Below are 22,905 nucleotides of genomic sequence, written 5' to 3' on the forward strand. Positions count from 1 at the left end.
ATCGTCTTGGACAGAAAATAAAGTTAGCATCATCATCAAAGCCCCCCCCTCCCATCCCAAATAATGCCAAAAAATAAAATAAAAGGTCATTTCTGGGTCTCAACGTTAAGAAACATAAAATGTTAGACTGTACCTATTAATGCTCACTATTCCAACCATTTTTTTTCTTTTTAAAGTTTTACAAAATGAATTACCGTCACTTTTTAAACATTGTGTAAGAAGAAATGAGTGTGCACAACTCTACACTTTTCTAGCATTCTTGAACTAATTCACAAATGCGAGAAAATGAAAAAAAAAACAAACCATGGGAAAAAACAAACAAACAAAAAAAAGGAAGATGAATGTAGGTAGTTTGATGTTATAAACTATACAGGAATGAAGCGCTTGTTGCCACAGAAAGAACAGGGACGGGACCTTCCCCCTGTTCAGTTTTGCGTGCTAAGAGGGTCATTTTTTATTCTTTTATTATAAACACTATTAAATTCCGACTGCGTTTTTGGTTTTTTTTTTTTTCTCCTTTATCTGAATATACAAGAACATTCATTATCAAATGTTCGTTATCATCAATACTACAAAGAACGAGACACAAATCGCAAGAAACAATGGAAAATGTTAATAAAGCTGAAAGAATCGTCGAGTTTTTTTTGTGATTTTTTTTTAATTTTTATTTTTTTTGAGTTTCTGCAGGTTTTTTTTTTGTTTGTGTTTTTTTTTGTGGTTTTTTTTTTCTTTTTTGTTTTGTTTTGTTTTTTTGGTATCGAAGTCAGGTTTTTCTGGGCAGAAAAAAAAAAAAATAAAAAAAGAAGAAGAAAAAAAACCCCACAACACTCAGGGCTGGAGTAGGGGAGGAGAATGGGGAGGAGAAACAAAACCCAAAAATAAAAAAAGCAAAGAAAAAGGCAAGCAAGCAGCTACGCCAACGCAAACTGGAGGGACCAACCAGGGAATCCAGGAGGTGATTTGCAAAGTACCATGGAGGAGTGAGTGCCTGGCCCAGGCAGGGGGTGCCATGGGCAGGGGGACAGGCAGGAGGGGCAGCGGCTGCAGGGCAGGGGAAGGCAGCCCCGGCATGGGCTGGCTCTGGTAAGCAAGTGGTTTCAGCTCATTCCCAGCTGGTTCCCAGGAGGGACTGTGGCATTTCTGCAGGCACGGCACTGCTGCTGCTCCAGAGAACAGACCTAACCCAGTCCCACATCCCTGAAACACTTTGCCAGAACAGTTTTGTGTAAAACAAGCTAGAAGTGGATAAAAGGCAGCACTGAGGGAGGCCACGGGAGGAGGAGGAGGGGGAATGCAGGAAGGTGCAGGGCTGGGGAAGGTGGGCAGCACAAAACTGTCCTTGCAGGGAAACAACCTTCTCGGTGCTCTTACCACAGCTGGGAGGCAGCCCTAGACCTCGCATGTCGCATCCCACTCTGCCATAGGGTCCCCATCCCTGGTATGGATGCAAAAGGAGCAGAAAGTGTCTCACTGTTGGACACACAAAGCCCCTGCACTGCAAGGTGACAGTGTGTCAGAGCTGTGGGCACACCACTGCTGTGCCCTGCAAGCCAAGGACCATTATTTTTTCCAGCAAAAGGGTGAAAATTTTTTTTGGCAGAGCTTTAAACAGTTCTTGCTTAACGCTGCTCTGTGCTGGCAGTTCCCACCTCAAGACCAGCACAAGCAGGGTGGGCATGGACATTCAAAAGCATGAGGTGCAGCCAAGAGGTAATGGGATCCATCACAAGGTGCCAGGCATGCTGCACCCACACCAGTCCCCACGACACCCAGGGTCTTGCTGCGGGCTGGCTCAGCTTCCTCGTGCCCGCTGGAAGAACCGACGGCCAAAAGTACCACCCTGGCACAAAGCTTAGCCCAGGGAAACTGGTGCTGCCTCTCCCTGCTTTTCCATGAAAGCCATGTCCTCCCAGCATCAGCCACCTGAAGGGGTGTTTCAGCAGGATGAAGCCTTGATTACCAGCAACCACTGCCTGTCCAAACAGTGGATCAGAAAAGCTGGGCAGAAAATCCCATGATTTCTCCTGTGGTCACTGTTCAGAGTAACTCTTGGGATAAAACCAGCCCCTTCACAGCAGAAAGGCATTCCCAAGGGAGGCACCCACTCATCCTGGAGGGCTTCACCCTCAAGCAAACCTGTGGCATTGTAACCAAAAGCATCCAACACGTTCAGCCCACCACATCCAGACTCTGGGATCCTGCTGCCTGTCCCTCGCTGCCAGCTCGGCAGGGCTTTGGGAATGCAGAGGGTGGCACAAACCTCTGCAAGTCCTGCCTGCACTGGGGAACCCACCTCCTCCTCTCCCACACCATGGCACACTCCTGGAAACATGAGTCAGCACCCTGTGACACTCTCCTCACCAGGAAAAGTCAACCACCAGCCTCCCTAGGTGCTGTGGGAAAACTGCTGGGGTCCCATGGACTATCCATGCCATGGACTATCCTATCCAACCCACACACTTCCACGGAGGTGCTCAGCGACTTGTTATCAGCGATGGCTGTTTCTCACCTGCCTCTGCCTCCTTTCCTGGCTCATCCAGCTCACAGCAGCCAGCGGGATGTGTGGCAGAGTAGGGCAGGGACCGGGAACCGCTGGCGGTTTCCCCAGGCTGGGAATGGGCTGGTACCTACTGGAAATGAAGGGCTGGTACCTACTGGAAATGAAGGGGAGCACACTGGCTCCTTCTACGTGCACAGGGGCTGTGCCCACCCGCCCTGTCACCGTGGTGCCCGAGGGACAGCTCACCGAGGCAGGGTTGGGCACGGGAGGCGATGCTGGGGCCAGCAGAGACGAGGTGGCAGCAGGCCTGTGGTGGCAATTCCCTACGGAGAGGTAGCATGAGAGACAGGGGGGCGAGGGGGCTGCCTGCCAGTGAGGGAGCGAGACGTGACTGAGGGACGTTCGTGGCTCCTCAGAAAGACACCGAGTGTGAGGCTGTACACTGGTCTGGGGTTGGTTTGTGAGGTGGCGGTGGATTTTTGTTTTTCCTCCTTAAAAATCCTTCTACCTGTTGACATATCCTTCGGTGGGAAGGGGTGAGGGGGAGGGAGTGGTGTTGTGGCGGTAGTGGGGAGGGGGAAGAGCGGCTTCTACCCAGAAAAGAAAGGGAAGAGAGTATAAAGAAGTGTCCAGATTGGCTGAAAAAAGCATCCCGACGAAGAGAAGAGAAGAGAAGGAGTCTTCTTGTGTGTGCTGATTGGGTTCACCTCCAGTCTGACTGCTGCGGTGTTAGGAGAGGCCCCCTCCCCTCCCGCCCCCGCCGGGGCCGGCTCAGCCAGGGATGCAATTTGCTGGGAGATCAGTTGGAGGTATCAGAGTGAACGCTGCCAGGGCCTTCTGTGGGGGAGGTCACCGACGATGGGGTAGTAGCGTCTTGCCAACCTCCATTAGCCTGTGGGAAGAGAGACATGGAGATGTCAGTCATGGCACGGCACACGTGGCCCTACCCAAGTCACCCATCCACCTCAGAAACCCCTTTTCCTCCCTCAGCAGGAACCAGTGTAGGAGGCAAAGATTTCCCACCTGGCTTTCCCCCCACCTCCCACCCCATCCATAGGGTTGGGGCCAGAAACAATTCTGTAACAAACAGGGTTTTTGATAAACTGCAAGTGTTCATAGAATGTCCGTCCCTTAAAAGAAAACTATTTCTCAAAAAAACCCTGAGCTCTGGCTGCTTGGGTTTTCTTTTACCACCGAATATGACCATTCCCCATATGGAAAGAGGAAAATAGTAAACATCTCACTCCAGAACCCCCTGCCTGGATGTCATCTGAAGCCAAGTGCTATGAACATGCAGAACAAGTAACAGGTCCCAAGGGACTGATGAGCTGTGCCATGTCCCCCAGAATAGCTCCATGTCCCCACCTCCTTGAGGGAAGCCAAGAAACAGTGCAACAGAGCTGCCACCTGAGGGTTTGTACACCAAAGCATGGCAGACAACTTGTTTATTCTTCTAAAAACAGGTACTGAGCTAAATTCTCCAGCCTCTCAAGAGCAGAGCTACTGGAGGGCCCTGGCTGCTGTAGGCAGGAGCCAGCGGTGCACAGAAGCTGCTCCTCTGTGGCTGCCATCCCCTTTAGAGAGAAGCAGATGTCGCACCCAGCCTCCTCTGCTCACTGTGACATTGATTCAGTGCTTGCCTAATTAATCCTTCCCAAGCGCTGCCCCAGCTCCAGTTGGCAGCAGTCGCTGTCCCGCTTTAGCAGGTTAGCAAACCCCACTCCACCCTGGGTGCAAGTGTGAAACCAGACTGTGCAAAAGCACTGCCAGCCCCGTGAACCCCTCGCCTGCAGAGACCCCATGCCCACTGCCCCCACCGGCTTCCACCCACACCCGGGCCCCGGCCCACCATCCCTGTGCTCCCCGAGATGCAATATCCACCCTTCCATGTCTTGGACTGTTGCAAGAGGCAGCAATTACTGTAGATTATCAGCCCGACAATGACAGGCCGCGTAAAGAGAGACACAGAGCCAACTCCACCGCCCCGAGACTGGCATATTCAAGTACACTTAGGACATTAATAGCAATTTACGTGCCATCAGTGAGAGAGAACCACAATAGCTGTGCTGGCAGCCTCTTATTACCAAGCCTGTTATTTGTTGGAGTTACAAGCTATAATCACAACAGAAACTTTCAAAACCCTTATCTTCCGTGACGCACCAAATCTATTTCAGAGCCGTAATTGCTATGTCACCGGAGAGTTTGCTGCTTAATGCACTCAGATGCCATTTAGTGTTTGCAGGGTCATTACGGCGAGCAGGAGGGGGGAGAGCAGAGGGGGCCGTGTGGAGCAGGGCTCCGTCCCTATTGTGCTCAACTATTTTTAGCGAGGCTTTTGCACGCCAGTCACGGCTGGAAGGAGCGAGAGGGAGAGTGTCTTGCAGGCAGTGACTGCAGTGTCTCAATGTTCAGCACCCCTCTCCCCAAAATGCTGGGAAGCCTCGTGGCACTCCAGTCTGGGAATCAGCCTTCCTGTGTTGCAGGAGTTTGTGTGGCTGAACACCACCTTGGTCACACCCAGTGGGAAGTCAAGAGAATGTTGGGGAGAGACTTTCCACAGAGCCCACACCCTCCTGCTCACCCAAACTGGGAAGGCCAGAAGGTACAGGTCAAGCGATGGAAAGGAGGCCCCAAGGCTGGCCATGACATCTTGACACCATCCTTTGGTATGGACGAGCCCTCTATAAGGAGGCCAGATCCTCCTGGAGGCAGAGGCACACAGACACCATCCCCACTCATTCAGTGGAGTTCACTCCACTGCTGCACGGATCAAGCCACATGCAGGATGCATCCAAGTCCACCCAGATGGCTCTGCCTCTTTCTGAATCAAGGAGATCTCTTGGGATCTGAGTGTACTAAATTGCTTGGGATCTCCCTGAAAAATAAGGAAGTCTTTTGAGGAAGCTGCTGCTCCTTGGAGATCCTCTAAGGAGTGTCTGCACACAGCTGTGACTTCCTCAGGAGGGGCACAAGCCAAAGACAGAGCAACGGTCTCCAAGACATCTCTTCAGATGTCCCCTTCTTGTGCCAAAAAACAGGCAAGGCCTTGGTGACTGTCCAAGTCTGGAGCCCTGGTGATGGATTGCTGAAGCAACTGGTTTTGGTGCCCGTTTCCACAGGTCTCAGCATTTTTGTCACCTCCAGCAAGTCTGGCTGGCTCCCTGCCCAGGCCTCCTACGTGGGGCTGGGAGATGACTTTCTGCCAATTTTTAAAGGTGCCTTCTGCTTAGCACAGAGGCTGTCTCGGCATCCCACCTTCTGTGACCAAATCCCTGTCCCACCATCGATGGCCCAGGGTGTCAGGTTAACCTGCTAACACACCAGATACTGGTAAGTCTGACAGACAGAGCAGCCTTAAAGAGGTTTCAGACCTCTGAGCTTTTAAGAGCTTGTATCAGGGCCTCATTACAATATGCACTGAAGGTCTTATCACACAGCAGAGAATGCAGCCTTGTTTGGATATCCCTTTCCAAGGGTCATGTCCAGGCATCCCTGGCCATCAGAAGACACCAAGGCATCTCTGATGGATGGAGCTTGGGCACTGAAGCCCTGCCAGAACAACTTCCACACCCCAGCTGGTGGTTATAACCATGAACCATAGCTTGACCATGATGGTGAACTGCAGCTTGCTGAGGAACAGAGCAACAACTTTCTTCCCAAAGCTCAAATTCTTAGAGCAAAAGGTCTCAGCCCAAGTGAGGAGCTCTCAGCTCCTACAGGTATCAGTGCCTGGTGATCCTTGCTGACAAGAGTGGATCCAAAACTCCCCCTCACACCCACCACCACCATCCCTGTCCACACGCACTACTCTGTAAACAGGCACAGCTCTGCACAGCAGTGGTTTTAAATCAAAAACCTCACACTCTGATGAACTTAAAAATAGTCTCTCATTTTAGACTTTTAAACGATCTAAAAATTAAACTAAAGTCCAAAAAGAAATTTCTGAAAGGGTTGTTCTTTAAGATGACTACAGTTTGCTCATTCACTAGCACGTGGCGGAACTAGAACACACTGTAAATTTACAGCCATGGGACAGTGGCAGGAAAGGCAATGTTTTGGGGTGGGACCCTCCAGAGGACTATGGCAATAAAGATCCAACTTCTACTGGAGCCCAAGAGAACCTGAGCATCTAAATGCTTTGAAATCCCTAAACTCAGGGACCTCCTGGGTACACGGGTGGACCCTATGACACTGTCTAGAGAGCCCAGACACTCAAAAACCATCACTTAATGGTGCAAAACCCTACACCTCAAAGTTTGCCAAAAGAGCTGGTTCAGGCCCCAAACACCCCCTCCTTTCAGGTGGGGGGGTCTTTCCTTCTTCTCAGTGTGACCCGAGCCTGGGTATCTGCGAGGCAGCTCCGGCCTCTACCACCCCTCCATCACCACGAGCATTCCCATCCCTTGCTGGGACTGGTGCTGCCTGACGCTGTCTCCACCTGTGGAGGAGAAGGAATCCGTTCTCCCTCAGCCTCAGCCATCCCTGCGGGTCACAGGGGTGGGGATGGCTGGGACACTGCCCATTATCCTGCTAACAATGCAGAACCGACTCCAGCCCTTTCCGCCCTGCGGAGTGGCCTGTCAGCCGTGGAGCAGCAGAGCCACGGAGGGAGCTGGGCTTTGGGTAGATTCCTCTTCTCAGCTGTCACGACTTACACGCATTTAAAAATTCATCCCCCATCAAGGAAGGCAAACCCCGAGCGCTGTGTCCCCTGCCAAGGTTTCCAGCGGTGGAGCCGGGCAACCTGCCGCTGCCTTCCCAGCGCTGACGGGCTCCGGGGATGACTTAACCTCAGCCCCGTGCAGACATCATTGTGACAGGGCTCTTGACTAGGTTTCGGCTCATCTCCTTCCAGCAGCTCACGGGGATGCTCGGGTGATGCGGGGACGGCAGCTTTCTGTGTCACAATCAGCTTTCCTCCACATTCTGCTGCCCTTCGTTGGCATTAAAGGGTTCAGGGAGAGTCAGGGAAGCCCTGCCTGCCACGAGCCAGCCATCCTGACTGCACTGAGGAGTTCCCCAGGACCTTGCCCAGGATAGATGCTTCCAAGAGGGCAGCCACACTTCAGGGTGGACAAACTGGGATCAAGGGACCTCACTGGGTGGGAAGACATTAAGTGATGATAAAAGTTCCAGGCTGGAGCTTTTATCCTGTATCCCCAGGATACAGAGGAAACAAAACATTTTGGGATAGAGAGACAACCCAGAAGATGCCTCCTAAACTATCTGCTTAGTTCTGGACTCCCTGTCTCATTCCCTGTGACTACCACAGCTTTTTGGGGAAATGAGCAGTCACCCACAAACTCGTGCCATAAACCCTTTGCCACCCTGCCTGCCTCTTAACAACATCCAACACGGGCCAATCTGGGTTTCTGTCCTCCTTGAAAACCGGCCAGAGGAGACATGAGGTGGCAAACATGCCAGGTCCCCCTTTGGAAAGGGCAGGGGGAACCGATGAGCCCCTGTCATGCTCAGCTCAGCAGTTCCCAGTACTGCTCATGGGAACACTGGTTCTCCCATTACCACAGTCAAAAACACCAGTCCAGGTCTTCTCGTCCCATCTGGCTTTCAAGTTTCCACTCTCTCTTTCTTCTCCTCTCCCCTGCTGTCCCTTCCCTGCCTTGTAATCCCTGGCAGCAACTACCCCCCCACCCCCCAAATTTTGGCTTAACCCAGGCCACTGTAATTTTCCAAGCCAACTGCAACTGCAATCAGCTCAGCCTCTTTCCTTGGGGGTATTTTAATTTATACAAAAGTATCATCTCTTATCATGATCAGCCTGCGATTCATTTACTCTCCAAGTATTAAAAAGCCAGAAAGGGAATAAATTCAGCGCACGGAGAAATTAATGCGGAACGATAGGCTCTTTCATGTGGCATTTCCAAGTGCCGTTTTTGCAAGGGGCTTATGTAATGAGACATAATTATCTGCACATGTTCAATTACATTACTTCACAAATCCTCCCTGCCTCTGCCTCCTTGACGTCAAGCCGCCCACTAAGCCCCGGTGCCCGCAGGAGAGGGGAGCACAGCCCCCTGTCCCACTGCACCCCCTCCCCACGCCCGCAGTGGCCATCACACAATGATGGCCCAAAGATGGTCACGTGCCAGGTTGCCACAAATGGCACAAGCTTGGTCAGAAGGGTGACAGGACTAGACAGTGCACCCTACGGGGGTCTTGGCTGCAGGACCACCATCCCACCTGGAGGACCATCACCTCCCTTCCCAGCTCAAGACCACCCCATTTCAACCTTCAGCCTCCTGGATGGGCATCGTGGCAGCCTGTCATGTCCAGGGCCAGGCGTCCCCTCCTCTGTGCCACCCTGGACACCGCTGCCACCACCCACTCGACGCTCGCAGCCTCCTTTTCCAGGCTGCCCTCCTCTCCCAGCTTGCTGTCACCGCCACTGAGATGGTGGACGATTGATCTGAGAAATGAAGTTGGATTGCTGTCCCGAATCTACACTGGGTTCTCCTTGTGTGTGTCTGATCGATTTCCCCCTGTGCGACACAGCTTGTCGCTACGAATTTTCATGCTAGTCAGAACCCGCCAGCGCACCCAAGAACAAGGAGAAGATGCTCCAGAGACCGCCCTCCCCCTTGCATCCTCCCCCAGCCTGGTTGGGCGAGGTTTTCTTGGGTTGACGTTGGTTGGCTCTGTGGGGCTTTTTTCTCCTCTTATTTGCGAGCGTTTATTGCCGCCAACCCCATCGCCACCGCGCCTTCGGACGCCGGCCGGGGGTGGGCTATTTTTAGATGGTCGCTCAAGGATGGCGCCATTGGCCTCTGCGCGGAGCCACCTCTGGACCGGGGCGTTCGCGGTGACATTCCCCACCATGGTTACACGAGGTGTCACCTGTTTAGCAGCTCCTCCCGGCCGAGCGCGTGTGGCCGCAGGTGCCAGGCGAACGCTGATCGGCTCTGACAGTCCTAGACGCCAGCTGCCTGCACAAAGCCTGCCCCGTCGCCACTTTTTTTGTGGGCAGAGCTCTGCCGTTGGCGTGACCGATACAGAAGCAATAAACTAGGTGACCGTAAAGGCAAAGACAAGTCCTACTAAGTGGCATTCTGAGCCCTATGGCTTTGAAATAATTGGTAGTGAGAGAACAAGGAAAAAAAAAAAAAAACCAAAAAAGAAAAAACCAAGAACCCGAGCCTATTTTTTTTTTTCTTACACTGATGCCCTGCGGACTATACATCTGACTTGCCGCGAGTCCGTCACTGTATCCTCCTGTCTGGCTGATAACATGGCGAAGGGTATCCACCTAAACAGACCAACGACAACAAAGACACAAATTAGAGTGAATGAAAGGTTAGTGGCCAAAGCCGCTTCCATTGATCTTTGGCAAGATAAAACAGTAACAAGAATAATAATCATGATAATCATCATAATAAAAATAAAGGCATATATTCAAAGAGGGGTAAAGGAGAGCTGCGGTTGGTCTTGTGGAGAGAGATGAGCCAGAGGACTACTCCTGCCTCCCTCACCATCCCTTGCCTGTCCCGGTGGCCCTGTCATGCTCTCCTTGGTCCCAAGTCTTTTGAGAAAAAGAGTGAAGAGGGAGAACAGCATGGCAAGCGTGGGGTGGGATCTCCTGGAGCACATCATCACGGCCAGCTCCACCATCATGCTCAAGTTCCTACTCCTACCCCCTTCCACCCTTGACCCCAAGCACTGGAAGCTCACAGCAGTGGAAGGAGATCCTTTGGAGTTGGCTGAGTGCCTCCCCTGAGGAGGGCCCAGAGAGGAAATATACCTACCATGGCAAAGGCACCAGCAGCAGCTCTCCTCCGGCTGCCCCGTTCCTCTCCCTCCACTGCCCCCAGCCCAGCCCAGCAGTGGTACGTGTGGTGAGCACGTCTCATCACCCACAGATGACATGCATGCTCCACATTCAGCACCATCAGGGAGCAGACTGAGCTTTAGAGAGCTCTCCTTGCCCAATGCATAAGTGTCAGAGTGGCTGTCATCTCTCAACACAGAACAGAGCCTTAGATGCCAGAGAGGGGACTCACGGCATATCTGGACATCGGAGAGGAGGTGGGAGATCTGAGTGAGATCCTGGCTATTTTAAATTCTTTCTTTTTGCCCCAAGCATGGGTTCATGTTTTGGGAACACTGCTCAAAGCTCCCTTGCTCTCTCCTGCTTGTGTGTGCATGAGTGGTGTGAGTGCCTGTGCTTTGGGGAGGTGGGGAGATGGTGAAGGGTGGCTTTTAATGATAAAAAAATTTAAAAAAAAATTTAGCTATGTATTTGAACATTCATTGGTTTTCAGTAGATACCTGGTTTGGCATCAAAGGAGTCGTGGAAGCCTTGTAAAACGAGACACCAGTCCAAACATCTGGCCCCTTCCCTTGGAAGAATAAAGCAAGCAGAACCTAAACCTCAGCTGCTTTTGTTTGACTTTTGCCTGTTCTCCTACACCTTCTTTCCTCCTAGTACGACTATCAAGCCAGAGCCAAATGCATTCACAAAGTGTGGGCAAGTCTCCTCAAGACCATGGTTGTTGGTTTGGTTGGGCGTTTGGTTTTAGTTTCTTTTGGATTGATTTTTTTTTTTTTGGTGGTTGTTGCTGTTGTTTTTTTTTGGTCGGTCGGTTTTTCGGTTTGGTTTGCCTTTTTCAAGTGTTGGTTGGTTCGTTTGTGCTGGTTGAGATTTGCTCTTTTCAGACGGGAGGGAGAAGTGCCAATACAATCAAAGGCTCCTCCAACACTAATGCATTCACTGGCAGTACATCGGATGGGTCCCTACCTGTGACTGCACGTTGGCTCCAACCTGGGCCCCTTGGTAAGAATCCCCATTGAGAGACTGCACGCTCATGAACAAATCTCCAGAGTTTGACATGTTAAAAGAACTGGAAGAACCTGGAAAGGAAAGAGTGAGGCACCTGAATCACAGAAAGGAAAAAGATCCACCCCATGACTCTCAGCCAAGAGGAAGAAACAACATGCAAAGCAACCACAAAAACAAAACACACAGTCAGGTTAGTAGTATGAAGAACAGAGCAAGCAAAAAAAAAAAGGATGCACTCTTGAGGTTATTCAAAGCCACATGTTGTTACAGCTCAATGCCAAGAATATTCTTCAACAGCTCCTCAGCTGGAGGAAGGATTCTTCATGCTTTTGACTGAGACAAACAAAATACAGCCTGGAGGACTCGGACAGCCCTTTCCCTTCATTTCAGGGCATCAAAATCCTTCAGGCAGCTTCGAAAAATCTCGGTTGTTGGGGGTGTCCACCCAGCAGACTGCACTGGAGAACTGAGTTACCCAGACAAGCCTCGCTATCGGGAGCAGAAGCCTTTGCAGTGGGTGAACCAAGCCCATGCTGAGAAGCTCAGACCAGGGTGGGTAATTCCACTCTGTGCTGCTGTCTGCAGGGTGAGCACATCCAGACCCCATCCAGTTTCACGGTTGGAGCTCTGGCTGAGCCACAGAGGGCTCTGTGAGGGAGCAGTGTGTGGGGTTTGCCTTCAGGACACTAGGAACCCATCGCTGGTGGGAACTGCAGCGCACCAGGAGCAAAGCCTCGCAAAAATGTGAAGGCACCTGGGCTAGATTCCCAGTGCCCATGATGTTGGTAAGTGTCTTTCATTGTGATGGGCCACGAGAGAACACAAGGTTGTTATGGCTCTCCTGGGCCAGCTGCCCCTGAGGAATGAGCTCTGTAAGCAAATTCCCCACTGCATGGACATGCACCAGTCACCGATGTCACTCTAAAAAATAATAACAGGTGAAGACAACTGGGTGAGATCAGGAGGAAAAAAAAAAACAAACTACAAATGAAAAGAAAAAAAAAATCCTTTGCAGAAACAAGGTTTTCTGCTTCCAGCTTCGAGATATCTGAGCACCTCCTCAACCACTGAATGGGAGAAACAAACCCATCATGTAACTGGAAGGCAGGGAAGGAGGCAAGGGGGTTAAAAATAAATAAAAAGGTTTTATGGGATTATTTCAGAACTTATCGTGCAGATCAGCGCGTTAAGTGTGAGACAGCTCAACGTGCAAGGTTTGGTTATATACATGACGTTAGCCTTGGAAAGGAGAGACTTCAGGGGCCCAGGTCAGCTACGCTTTCAGCTCCAGTCCCAAATATACTCTCATCATCTACACTGCCACTTCCAGCTTGGAAGACTGGCAACCACAGTCCTGGTGGAATTGCCCAACTATGGCTCATGCGTATGCTCTGAGAAATGCCTGGCAATCCCCCTCCCCTTGCTGGAGAGGGAAAAAACACACTGGATAGATCCCAGCTCTGCCCTGGAGGTGGACCAGGAAGGCTCTTCTAAAGGAAGCCACCTCTGAGAAAGGTCAGGGAGCAGGTGGGAGGTCTATGCTGGAGCCTTCATGTTCACTAAATTCTCTGCTGCTCTCTTGGTGACTGGCTCTTTTGTCAGGTGCTGGCAATTCTCAGAACTGAAGGAAAGCAGAAACATTGCCGCCAGATACAACGCCCAAGAGTGTCAAGAGAAAGACTTATCCTGAGCACACTGAGTCCTGGATCAGGACCCTCCCACCAGTGCCTGAAAAGAGCGAAGCCAGGAATAGCTCATTGTCTGTGCTCACTGTCAGCCCTGCCCAACCTGTTCGAGAGAGCAATCCCACAGCGCTGCGTAAAATAACGGGGACTAGTCAGAAGGCAGCTGTAACCATCGCCTCCTCTGCTCAGCTGGCAAAGGGCTCCTGTCACTTCCCAACCTCTCAGGTTACTTGCTATTTTAAAGGCAAAAAATCTAGGGAAACGAGCTGGCAGACTGAGGACAGCCCACCCTGACAGTGCTCAACTTCAAGCATGAAGACAGGCATGTTTCACACACATAAAGATGCTTCGACCCCATTTTCTGAGTGATTTGACTACCAGAATAAAAGCACAGGGCAGTAACACAGCTTTGTATTCCTGCAGTGGCTTAGAACCAAAAGACTGCAGGTACTGCTCACAAGAAGCAGAGAATATTCTCCTATTCTTCTCAGGTGAGCAGAAACCTTTGAGATCACACAAATAATCAGGGGCAGAGCTGGGAAAACGACTCTGGAATCCCTGAGCACCTGGCACGGCACTGCTACCACTCTGCCCCCAGCAGAGCAACATTTCATCCCACCTTCCCCTACCAAAAGAAAATTATAACAACAATAACAAATAAAAATGCCATAAACTTAACTGGTATTTTATTGAAACTTAACAAAGCTGGCCATAAAATTGAGACTGGGAGGGAGGAAATAAAAATAAACAAACAGCCGCAAACTCTAGTTCTGAAGAGCGACGGTGTCTTGGAAATCATGAGGAGCGCTGGAAATGTCACTTACAAGATATACACTGCTATTGGCAAGGGGTATTTTTACAATATATGTGCATATCTAAACGGTAAATATGTCTTGCCGCTGATGTGGATGCAAAGATAAATATGCGCATACCAATGGCCCCGCACGTATGGATGCATTTGTATCAGAGCCGTAATTGCAGAGCCCTCTGTGCCGCCGCGCTGCTGCTTCAGCAACTCCACCGTCTGCCTCCTCACCACGCCTGAAAATTACAACCGCCCGAGATCTCAGAGACACGGCTAAGAGGAGCTGACACACTCGGGTGGGAGAGGGGGCAGGAACGTGAAGAGGCCTGAAAATTAAGGCTCGGGTATCCTCCAGGAATCCAAGTCAAAGCCTTTCATGAGAGGAGGCTCCGTCGTAAATCTGATCTGCCCGCTCTGAAAGGCTCCATCCTGAACACACCACGGGTCTTTGATGGTCATAGCTTGGTCTGGGGCTTCTCAGGAATTGAGAGATAACAAATGAGAGAAGCTTGTCTTTGAGCTTGTGAACCCGGGTAAAAAGGGCTCTGATCTTGGCATGGAAGTCCCTTGATGCCATTGTGTGTAGACTTAAAAACCTACGAGAAACCCCAACATTTTTTATGACTTGTAGCACTGTGGAGGAGTGGTTTATCTTCAGCATCCAGACAGCTCATTAAATCCATCACCATCAAGACCTATCACCTTAGTACTGAGTTTCTATGAGGTCAGCACCTGCTTCAGGAGTGCTGGAAATGTTTAAGCAAGCTATGGCTGTCAAATCTTACCCCTGGGTAAAAGCCTACATCCAAACAATGCCTGTGAAGAGATTTCTTACATCCCTAATGCTTCTGATGAGCAAAACCCACTTCAGTTTTGCCTCCAATTTAAAAATCTTCAAAAGTTTGACTGCTGGTATTTCTCGCACCACTTCTCCAGCTCTTCAAAAAGCTTCTTCTCCAGGTTCTCCAATGTCTTCTGTGTTCTGATGGTCTCGACTTCCAATTCAAATTTTCCAGGACCTCTTATAAATCCTTTTCTCTAAAGTACCTGACAACTCAGATGGCACCAAGAATTAACACAACCAAAGCTGAAGTCAACAGCAATGACACACATGCATTGAGAGCACAGGATTTACCCCTCCTGTAACTTTTTCTTGTGTCTCTACCATGGCCAAAGATGAGGAAAGAACATGATGGACCACACAGCTTCTCAGCTGGACAAAGCCACTGAGTTGGAAAGCAGGTCTAAAAGCCAGGGATGATCCAGCAGGACACTTGTTCTTTTTCACTTGCCAACACTTTAGACAGTGAGGCCACGACCAGAACAGTCTCTGCTGAAGCAGGGTCCTCTCCAGCGCTGTGTTTTGGATACAAATGGACAAAGGAAGAGAAGCAACAGCAAGACCTATGCCTGATGAAGTACATTTCCAGACAACAGCTTTGCAGGAAGATTTTTACAAAACAAAAAGGTAAGCAGGAAAAAAACCAACAGCTCAGGACAATGTTGGCTGCTCTGCATGGAAGATTTCACTGGATGTCATCACCTGTGTGTGCCCCTTGAGGACTCTGGTTGGCAAAAGGGTCTGCCCACATAAAATAGCTTTCATTTGCCATGTGGTTTTTGTGCTGAGATTGTCCAGGCAATCAAAGTGAGGATGGGGAGTTGTTAGCCCAAATGAGCCAGACATCTCAGCTTATTTGAACATCTGGCTGATAAAGCCCAACTGCGTGTATTCACGATGAAAAGGTGTTTGACATTCAGGCCTGGGTGACTGAGGATGGGGGACCCTGCTTTGAACGTGCCAGATGGCCAGACAGATGCAATCCTTGCCCTTGTCAATGTGTGGCCAATCTCTTTGACTGACTGAAGCCATTCACTGATCTCCAGTAACATGGGCATCAATGCAGAGAACAGATGGGCCTGCGTAGCCACAGCAGAAATGAATTTAGCTCCTGTCCCAGGTCCCATTGCATCCAGTTCCACCTCCTCTTCCAGCACCATGGCCCTCCAGGGACTACGTTGCTGGTCATTTCTTCCTCATGACCTGTCCTCTGCCTACTTTCTTTCCACATGTCCTACAAGGTATTTAAACCAGAAGGTCCGAAAAATTCCCAGCAAATCCTATCTTCATTCAGGCTCCTTCCTCACCAAAGTCTCAGCCAATGATCTGGGAACAGACAGAAGTCCATGGCGTAAAAGGAGAGGCATCATCCATCTTAGTCCTTCACCTCTTCGTCTACTTCCATGTTTCTCCCTGGGGAATTCAACACATCTGGATGGCTCATGGTCCTGGACACAATCCTTCAAATCTTCCTCAGACAGGTATTTCAGAAACAGCATGTACAGGTGTGCTTCTTGTTGCCAGCACCTACAGGGCAACCTGAAGTTGATCACATGACCCCAGATGTCTTCAGGATCCATCTTTGTCCCAAAAAGTGACAATGCAGGGATGCCTGACTGAGCTGTTACATCTGCATGGTCAGCTGGGGAGACCTCTGGGATGCCACTGTTGGGAGATAAAAATCTCAGGCAATTCCAGCTGTCTTCTCAGGGGAGGACATACCAGGACGCCCAGACCCACTATCTCTGCCAGCTGACTCAGAGACCACTGCAGTGCTGACAGCAGGGCCTCCCTGCTGCTTTGCCACTGTTGCAGTCTACAGGCAGGGTGGTGGGATCCAGGCCAGGTTAGAAACACTTTATTTCTAGCAGAAGAAGGATCTCCATGGCCTGTGAGCTCCCCTTGCCCTGCTTTTAGCACCGCTGACACATCAGGCAAGTGAAAAGAGGTCAATGATTCCGGAGTACAGATGAGCGAGCCAGAAAGAGGACCCAGGAGCTCAAGTTTTACCTGTTAATAACAGGACTGTTTGTCCTTCCTTGAAAGAGCAGTGTTACCCAGGGATTATCTCAGCTGTTTACTGCAGGGTACTGGCCAATTTATCTCTGAAACAACCGTGTTACTGCCTGTGGGGAAGGCGAAGAAACAGCCTTGCACCGGAGCACTACTTAACTGGGCAGGCACTGGGGAAATGCTTATTCTCCTGCACGCAGGCCAGATCCAAAACCACTTAAGCAATTTGAAGTTCTTCTCTTGCTATTCCAGGCCTTTGGATCTGACTCCAGCTGAAGAAAGAGGAAAAGAAGGAAAGCTGTGTTTCCTTGCTCCAGGGTGACGTGGGCTGCAGGACAGCATTCCAGGCAGCAGGCATCTCCGTCATCACACACAGTTCTGCCCTCTCCAGTAGAATTCCCTCCAGCCTTTTCTACAGGGGGGTGTTAAGAGACCCCACCTGACCATGTATTTTGAGTGAGTTCTTTGGAAAGAATGACATTTTTTAAACTGCAGCTAAATCTTCAGCAGTTCAGGCAACTGAAGGGGAACAAAAATCTCCAAACCAACCAAAAAGAATCAAACGTATTTCCTGTAAACTGTCCTTGCAGAGCTCTGCTGCATCTACCTGAGCCCTCAGAGCATCTCACCTGAGGCAGGGCAGGCAGCCCTGGGCAAGGAGGAGGTGGCAGAGATGTGTCCCACCAGCATTTCTGACCTGCAACATCTCTGCTCCTGGTGGCTCTGGGGGCAGACCCTTAGAAGTACCATGTCCTCTGGAAATTAAAGGGTTATGTGTAGGAACTTCACTGCCCAACTGAACTTCTCTCCACTTGCTCTGTCAAAGCCATCCACCTGAGCCCCTTCAAGGTGTGGAGGAGCTCCCCTGCAGAGAGCAATCAACCCCCACTTACACATTAGCTCATGGGTAACGGGCTGCCTTTGCCTTCCTGCTGGGGGACTGGTTCTGGACATCAGCCAGAGACCCATGCCACTGCTTGCTCTCTTTCTTTGTTCCCTGGCTCTCCACTTCCCACACAAATCCTCCTGATCCGGGGGTGCTTCTGGGGTGTGATCCTTCTTATACCTGCACAGGCAGGGTTGTGTTCACTACAAAAGCATGTCCTGACAGCAACCAGCATTTACACAGTCTGCCTAATGTCTTGCTGCCCCCCATCCTCTTTACTCCTCTCCTTCCTCTGAGTAGCCCACCTGATAACAGCAAGCCCTGGGAAAGGGCACCATGAGCAGACGCCAAGCTCAAAGGCACAAGAGTGGCACATTCCCACTCTCCCTCCCACCCCTAAAAAGAAAACAGGCACACAGATATTTGCACGGATAACAAAGTACATTGCACCTACGAAATTCACTTTTTTCCCTTCTTTTAAACAAATCCCAATTTTCCATCGCTCTTGGGAGCACAACCAGCTGACCACAGCCCCGGATCATTTTTGGGTCAGCCAACCTTGCAGAAGGCACCACGCATGAACTAAGCATCATTCTCTAGCAGAGGAGTTGAAATCTGGGCAAAGTGCTCTGTGCCTTTGACCCTCAAAACAAACAAATGGAAACCACAGCAAATGGGAAGGAAAGGGGGAAAGGGAAGGAAACGACCCATGAATTTCTCTGGATCGCACTGACACAAAGGGAAAATAAAATTCACACACAGAGCACACTCTTGCAGGTGATCCAGACACTGTCATGTAAGCAATCAAAGATAACCACAGTGGAAAGAAAATCAAAGAACACAAATTTATCCAAAACAACCCCCAAAATGGCATGAGTTAGGACATCCCAGAAATGCTGGGGTTTATCCATTAGGGTCACTCATGCTTTCAAGCCCCAGAGAAATAAAATCATTATGCAGTAACTTTTCCATTACTTTTTCTCTCCCCACAAAGTGCAAGCAATCCCAACAACAGTTTTCAGATAATTTTTCTGGGTTTGTGTTTACCATCCATGCATATAACCCCCAACATAGTCACAAGGTCTGATCACATCCTTTTTCCAATGAAAAACAGAACAGGAAAGGGAAAGAGGAAAAAACTGAGAAAACAGGGGGGAAAAAAGCAAAGAAAATAAAGTACCCCCCCAAACCAAACCCATTTCTCCTTTTCATTTTTTTAAAGACCACAAAAGTGAGCAAACCAGACCCAGAAAATAAAAGTTGAAATAATCAATAGGAGAAAACAAGAGAGAGATTAGAGGGAGGGGGGAAAACAAACAAAAAACCGAACACTAACGACCCGAAATAAAAGAAAAATAAAAACTAACCAGCTGAATTGGGAGTTGAGGGTGAGTTAGCCTGGCTTCCATGGGCTGACACATTGGTAGCTGTGACAGCCGTTTTGGCAGCATAAATATTGGCTTCCTCTTGAAATTTACCTATGTTCTTCTTGTACCGGATTCTCTTATTTCCAAACCAGTTTGATACCTAGAGTGAGTTTAAGAGAAGACAAAGACATTAATGTTTGAGCTCTGGCAAGATCACCTGGGTGAGGAAGGTGGATTAGTTCAGGATAAGCAGTGCATATTCTTTTGCCCCCGAGTTTTCCTAGCCATGGAAGGAAGCACCTTCTACCCATGTGTGGCAGACCAAGCCCAGTAAAGGTGATGGGACCCTCTTGGGATCACTAGATTTGTGTGGATATACCTGGTTCCTCTATAGATGGGATATCGACTTAAGGAAATGGGATGCTCCACAGGAATCATCACCCCACGAAAATATAAGACGGATTCAAAAAAGCCTGAATTTTGAAAAAAAAGTATGTGTCATTTTGGAACTTTTTTTTGCCTCCTCCTTAGTATCCCTTTGATGGGACAGATGCCCTGATTCCCAGACGCTCATTCTCCCTTTGGAGAAGCTAATGTGGTTTTCAGGGAGAACACCCAGCACACTGTCTGGGGCCTGGCTGACACATGAAATTGCCTTCTTTGATCCATCTGAGTACATCTGATCCATCTGATCAATCAGTGCACAAGGCCAGAAGTGGATGCTCTTCCTCCAGCTGAGCTTGGCTTTGCAAGGTTTAGCACAAGCCACCACATCAACTGGGAATTTCAGTGGGAGGTTGGAGAGGGAGTACAGGGCTCGTCCTAAAACCTCATTTTGGTCCCAGGAAACAAGTGAGTCCCTTGGAAAGAGGTGGGAGATGTTTCCACTGTGTTTGCCCAGAGGCCTGCTGATAATGACAACCCTGTTCACTTGCAGGCAACATATCACACTGAACTACTTCAGAGAAGACATGGGAAATATTTGACCTACAGTTTGGGAAGCAGCTCTCAGCTTCTCTTCAGCAACACTGAACACAGAGGCAAGGGAATGTCTTCTTATGTGCAGGTCTCTAAGCAGGAGACAACTTCCAGCCACCACTGACCTCTGAGAAAGCTCATCAGGATGAAGAGAACGGAAAAATGCCTGAGGATGCTGCAACTCTCGCAGAAGAATTCCAACACTCCTGGAATTGCTTGGAGCTGCAACCTTGAGCAAGCAGATCAATCCTTTGGTGGGACTCCATGGACATTCTCCCTTTGCTTGCAGGTGAGCAAGTTCATCAGTGCTCCCCCTTTCAAATGGACTGAACAAGCACCGAGACATAGAATACAATAATGGATGTTCATCCTTGGAAGCCCATGAATTTTTCCTTATCTTAGGAAAGTTGCTTGGGCTTGGGTGTTGATAACTGAAACCCACAAGCTTTTATTCCTGTGATGATCTCTACCTGCAGTGCTCCTAAAGTGTTCAGCAGTTTCCATGCAGAAGCGGCTTCATCCGCCACTGCTGAGCTGCAGGTACCCAACCCTGCACTGCTGCAGAGCAGGAAAAGAAAATATAACCTGCAGAGACAGATCAGCACCCAATCCAGATCTGGGAGTGAACATTTGGATGGCACCGGGAGCAGGGGTTGTTTGCAGGGAGCTCCATTTCACCTCTTGGTCCGCCTTTCTCACTAATGACAATGTGATCTCCTTTGTGATCTTCCCACTTGGCCATCTCTCTATAACAGTTCTTCTGGCTTCAAATGCTGGAGCCAACGGGTGAACTCTGAGTATCACAGGGCAGGAAGATGGGATAAATGGCCACCACAATCAATCTTCATCTAAAAACTTGTGAAGCAAAGAATTTGCCTGGCCTGGTCAGCCTTTGAGTTCAGAGCAACTCTGCTTGTGACTTACACAGATTCATGCAGTCCATGTTCCCACTTAGTCCCAGCAAAACCAAACCTGGATGTGTGTTTCCTTCTACCTTCTCTGGATGAAGAAGGGAGGGAAATCCTGGTGATAGGCACAAAACAGTCTTGATACAGCACAGTCAAAAAACAAAGTAAGTGCAAATTTTCTCCTGGGCATTTTGCCTTTGCAAGGGAAAAGTTGCAAGTGTGAACAGATGAATTAGAAGTGAGAAGGCAAACATCAGGACAGCTGGAGCTTTACTTAAGCCAGTATGTGCTGTCTCTCATAGGTAACCAGGAAGAATCAACGTTTGGGTCTTGTGACCCAGGGGAGGCAACTGGAGTCACTCAGCAGGCATCCAACACGGTGATGACACCTACCCTTGGATGTTGTTGCTCCTGCTGAAGGCAGACATGCTCTCACAAGGACAACAGATGCTACTGCTGTCTTCAGTTTACTCAAGCCACGAGCAGGCACGTGCCTGGGGCTGGGAAGCAGCCCAAGACAGGGAACGTAACGGGAGCCTAGAGGGACCACTGAGCTCACATGAGGACAAGCCTACCAGAGGCCACACAGATTGGTTCTCAACCACACAGCTTCCTCCAAAATGAGAGGAAATAAAGAAGGGCAGGCCTGAGCAATGTAGGGCTGAACACTTCAAGGACTGACTGCACTCCTCACAAATCCCAGCAGCTCCCAGGTCAAAGCTACAGACTCCAGAAACTACATGGCTGCCTTGAATGTATGGAAATGATTCGGTTTGCCTTTATTGACTGCTCTTTTTTGAGGGATAAGCAAGTCAGGGAGATGTCACGTTCTGCAGCACAAGGGTAATGACAGAGAGAAATGACCCTGAGAAAGCCCATCCTCCTTGGGCCATTAGCCTGTCTGACACAGATCCTTCCCACCAGGACCTGTCCATCCCACCTTACCAAGTAAAATCTGCACAACTTTTCCCACTGCTTTTAATCCCTTGGCTTAAAGAATGGACTTTCAGCTCAAACAAGCTCTTCTTGCAAGCCAGTCCAGTACTAATTCCTTGAGGAGAAGACTTTGACTCTCTGGGTGGAACCACAGAGTTTCTGTGCTGTTAACACCTCAGTTGCACACACAGCCATCGCTCCATGAAGTCTTCATCCCTTCTAAATCCTCTCCCAGACTGTCCTTTTCCATCCATAGGTTCAATCTGCAAGTGCCATCTGCTCTCCCATCCACTCTCACTAACTTGTACTAAGCTCATTAAGTAATTAAATGCTCAACACTGGGACGTGACTGACTTGCCTGAGGTCTGGAACGCCCCTCACCATGCTGAGCTTTCCCATTAGTACAGTCTTTGATCTCTCTTACCTGTGAGACTGTGATGCCGCATTTCTTGGCTAGCTCTTCTTTGGCTTCCTCACTGGGGTAAGGGTTGCTGAGATGGGAATAGAAATACTCATTCAGGATTTCCGTAGCCTGCTTGTTGAAGTTCCGTCTCTTCCGCCTTCACATGGAGAAAGAGGGAGAAATAGAAGGAAAAGGAAAGGGAATCAGTGCCAGGGATCTAGAAATAGAAATGTAATTTTACATACTCTGACTTTCCAACTTCCCTCCCTCCTTCCCCTGCTCCTGGGAGTATGGAGTGCAATACTTCATGGCCAGGAATTTTCTCCTCTGCACCCTTCGGGTGACACCTCTCTCAGCACCCTCCAAAGCAAGTAATTCTCCATCTGAAACTATCCCTGTGTACCCTCCAGCTCACAGAAGAGTCTGAAAACCGGCATCCAGCTCCTCTGCCTGGGAAGGTGACTCCTGACACCTGGCTGTCGTGGCCAAAGACATCACTGCTACTCTGCAAAGCTCTGTGCTGAGGAAGCAGCGCTGGATATATCCTTGGGGAAGTCTGTTCCAATTACACATAGGCATTATCTGTCTGCTATCTCTTTCCTTGTAGCCCCAGTGTAGCTGCCTCTCCTCCCTTTTGCAAGCTGAAGCCCAAGCCACAGTCTACACGTAGTCAGCTTGGGAAATGAAATAATTTTACAGCAAATCAAAAATCTGGGACAATGGGAACAGTAGGAAAAGGGTAGGAATCTAGAGGGGACAGGATGGCCCGGAGGATGTGCTTTCATCCCT

At 49.6% G+C, this 22,905-nt stretch overlaps 1 protein-coding gene across 2 annotated transcripts in view; it reads right to left on the reverse strand.

The window, feature by feature from the left end:
• Window positions 1–472: 472 nt before the first annotated feature.
• Window positions 473–22,905, reverse strand: part of PBX1 (PBX homeobox 1) — a 128,673-nt gene continuing 106,240 nt past the window's right edge. The window contains exons 5-9 of one of the 2 annotated variants that reach the window (XM_051806721.1): window positions 22,138–22,273; window positions 18,892–19,051; window positions 11,253–11,365; window positions 9,675–9,764; window positions 473–3,392 (exon numbers count right to left, since the gene is read on the reverse strand). In XM_051806721.1, coding sequence (XP_051662681.1) covers window positions 3,300–3,392; window positions 9,675–9,764; window positions 11,253–11,365; window positions 18,892–19,051; window positions 22,138–22,273 — 592 coding nt within the window. In that variant the 3' untranslated portion in view covers window positions 473–3,299. The remainder of the gene's footprint in view (window positions 3,393–9,674; window positions 9,765–11,252; window positions 11,366–18,891; window positions 19,052–22,137; window positions 22,274–22,905) is intronic. The other variant, XM_051806725.1, reaches the window with a different exon arrangement.

The sequence above is a fragment of the Manacus candei genome, unplaced genomic scaffold (assembly GCF_025592945.1).
Source record: "Manacus candei isolate 608988 ecotype Guabito, Panama unplaced genomic scaffold, ASM2559294v1 h1tg000005l, whole genome shotgun sequence".
Lineage (NCBI taxonomy): Eukaryota > Metazoa > Chordata > Aves > Passeriformes > Pipridae > Manacus > Manacus candei.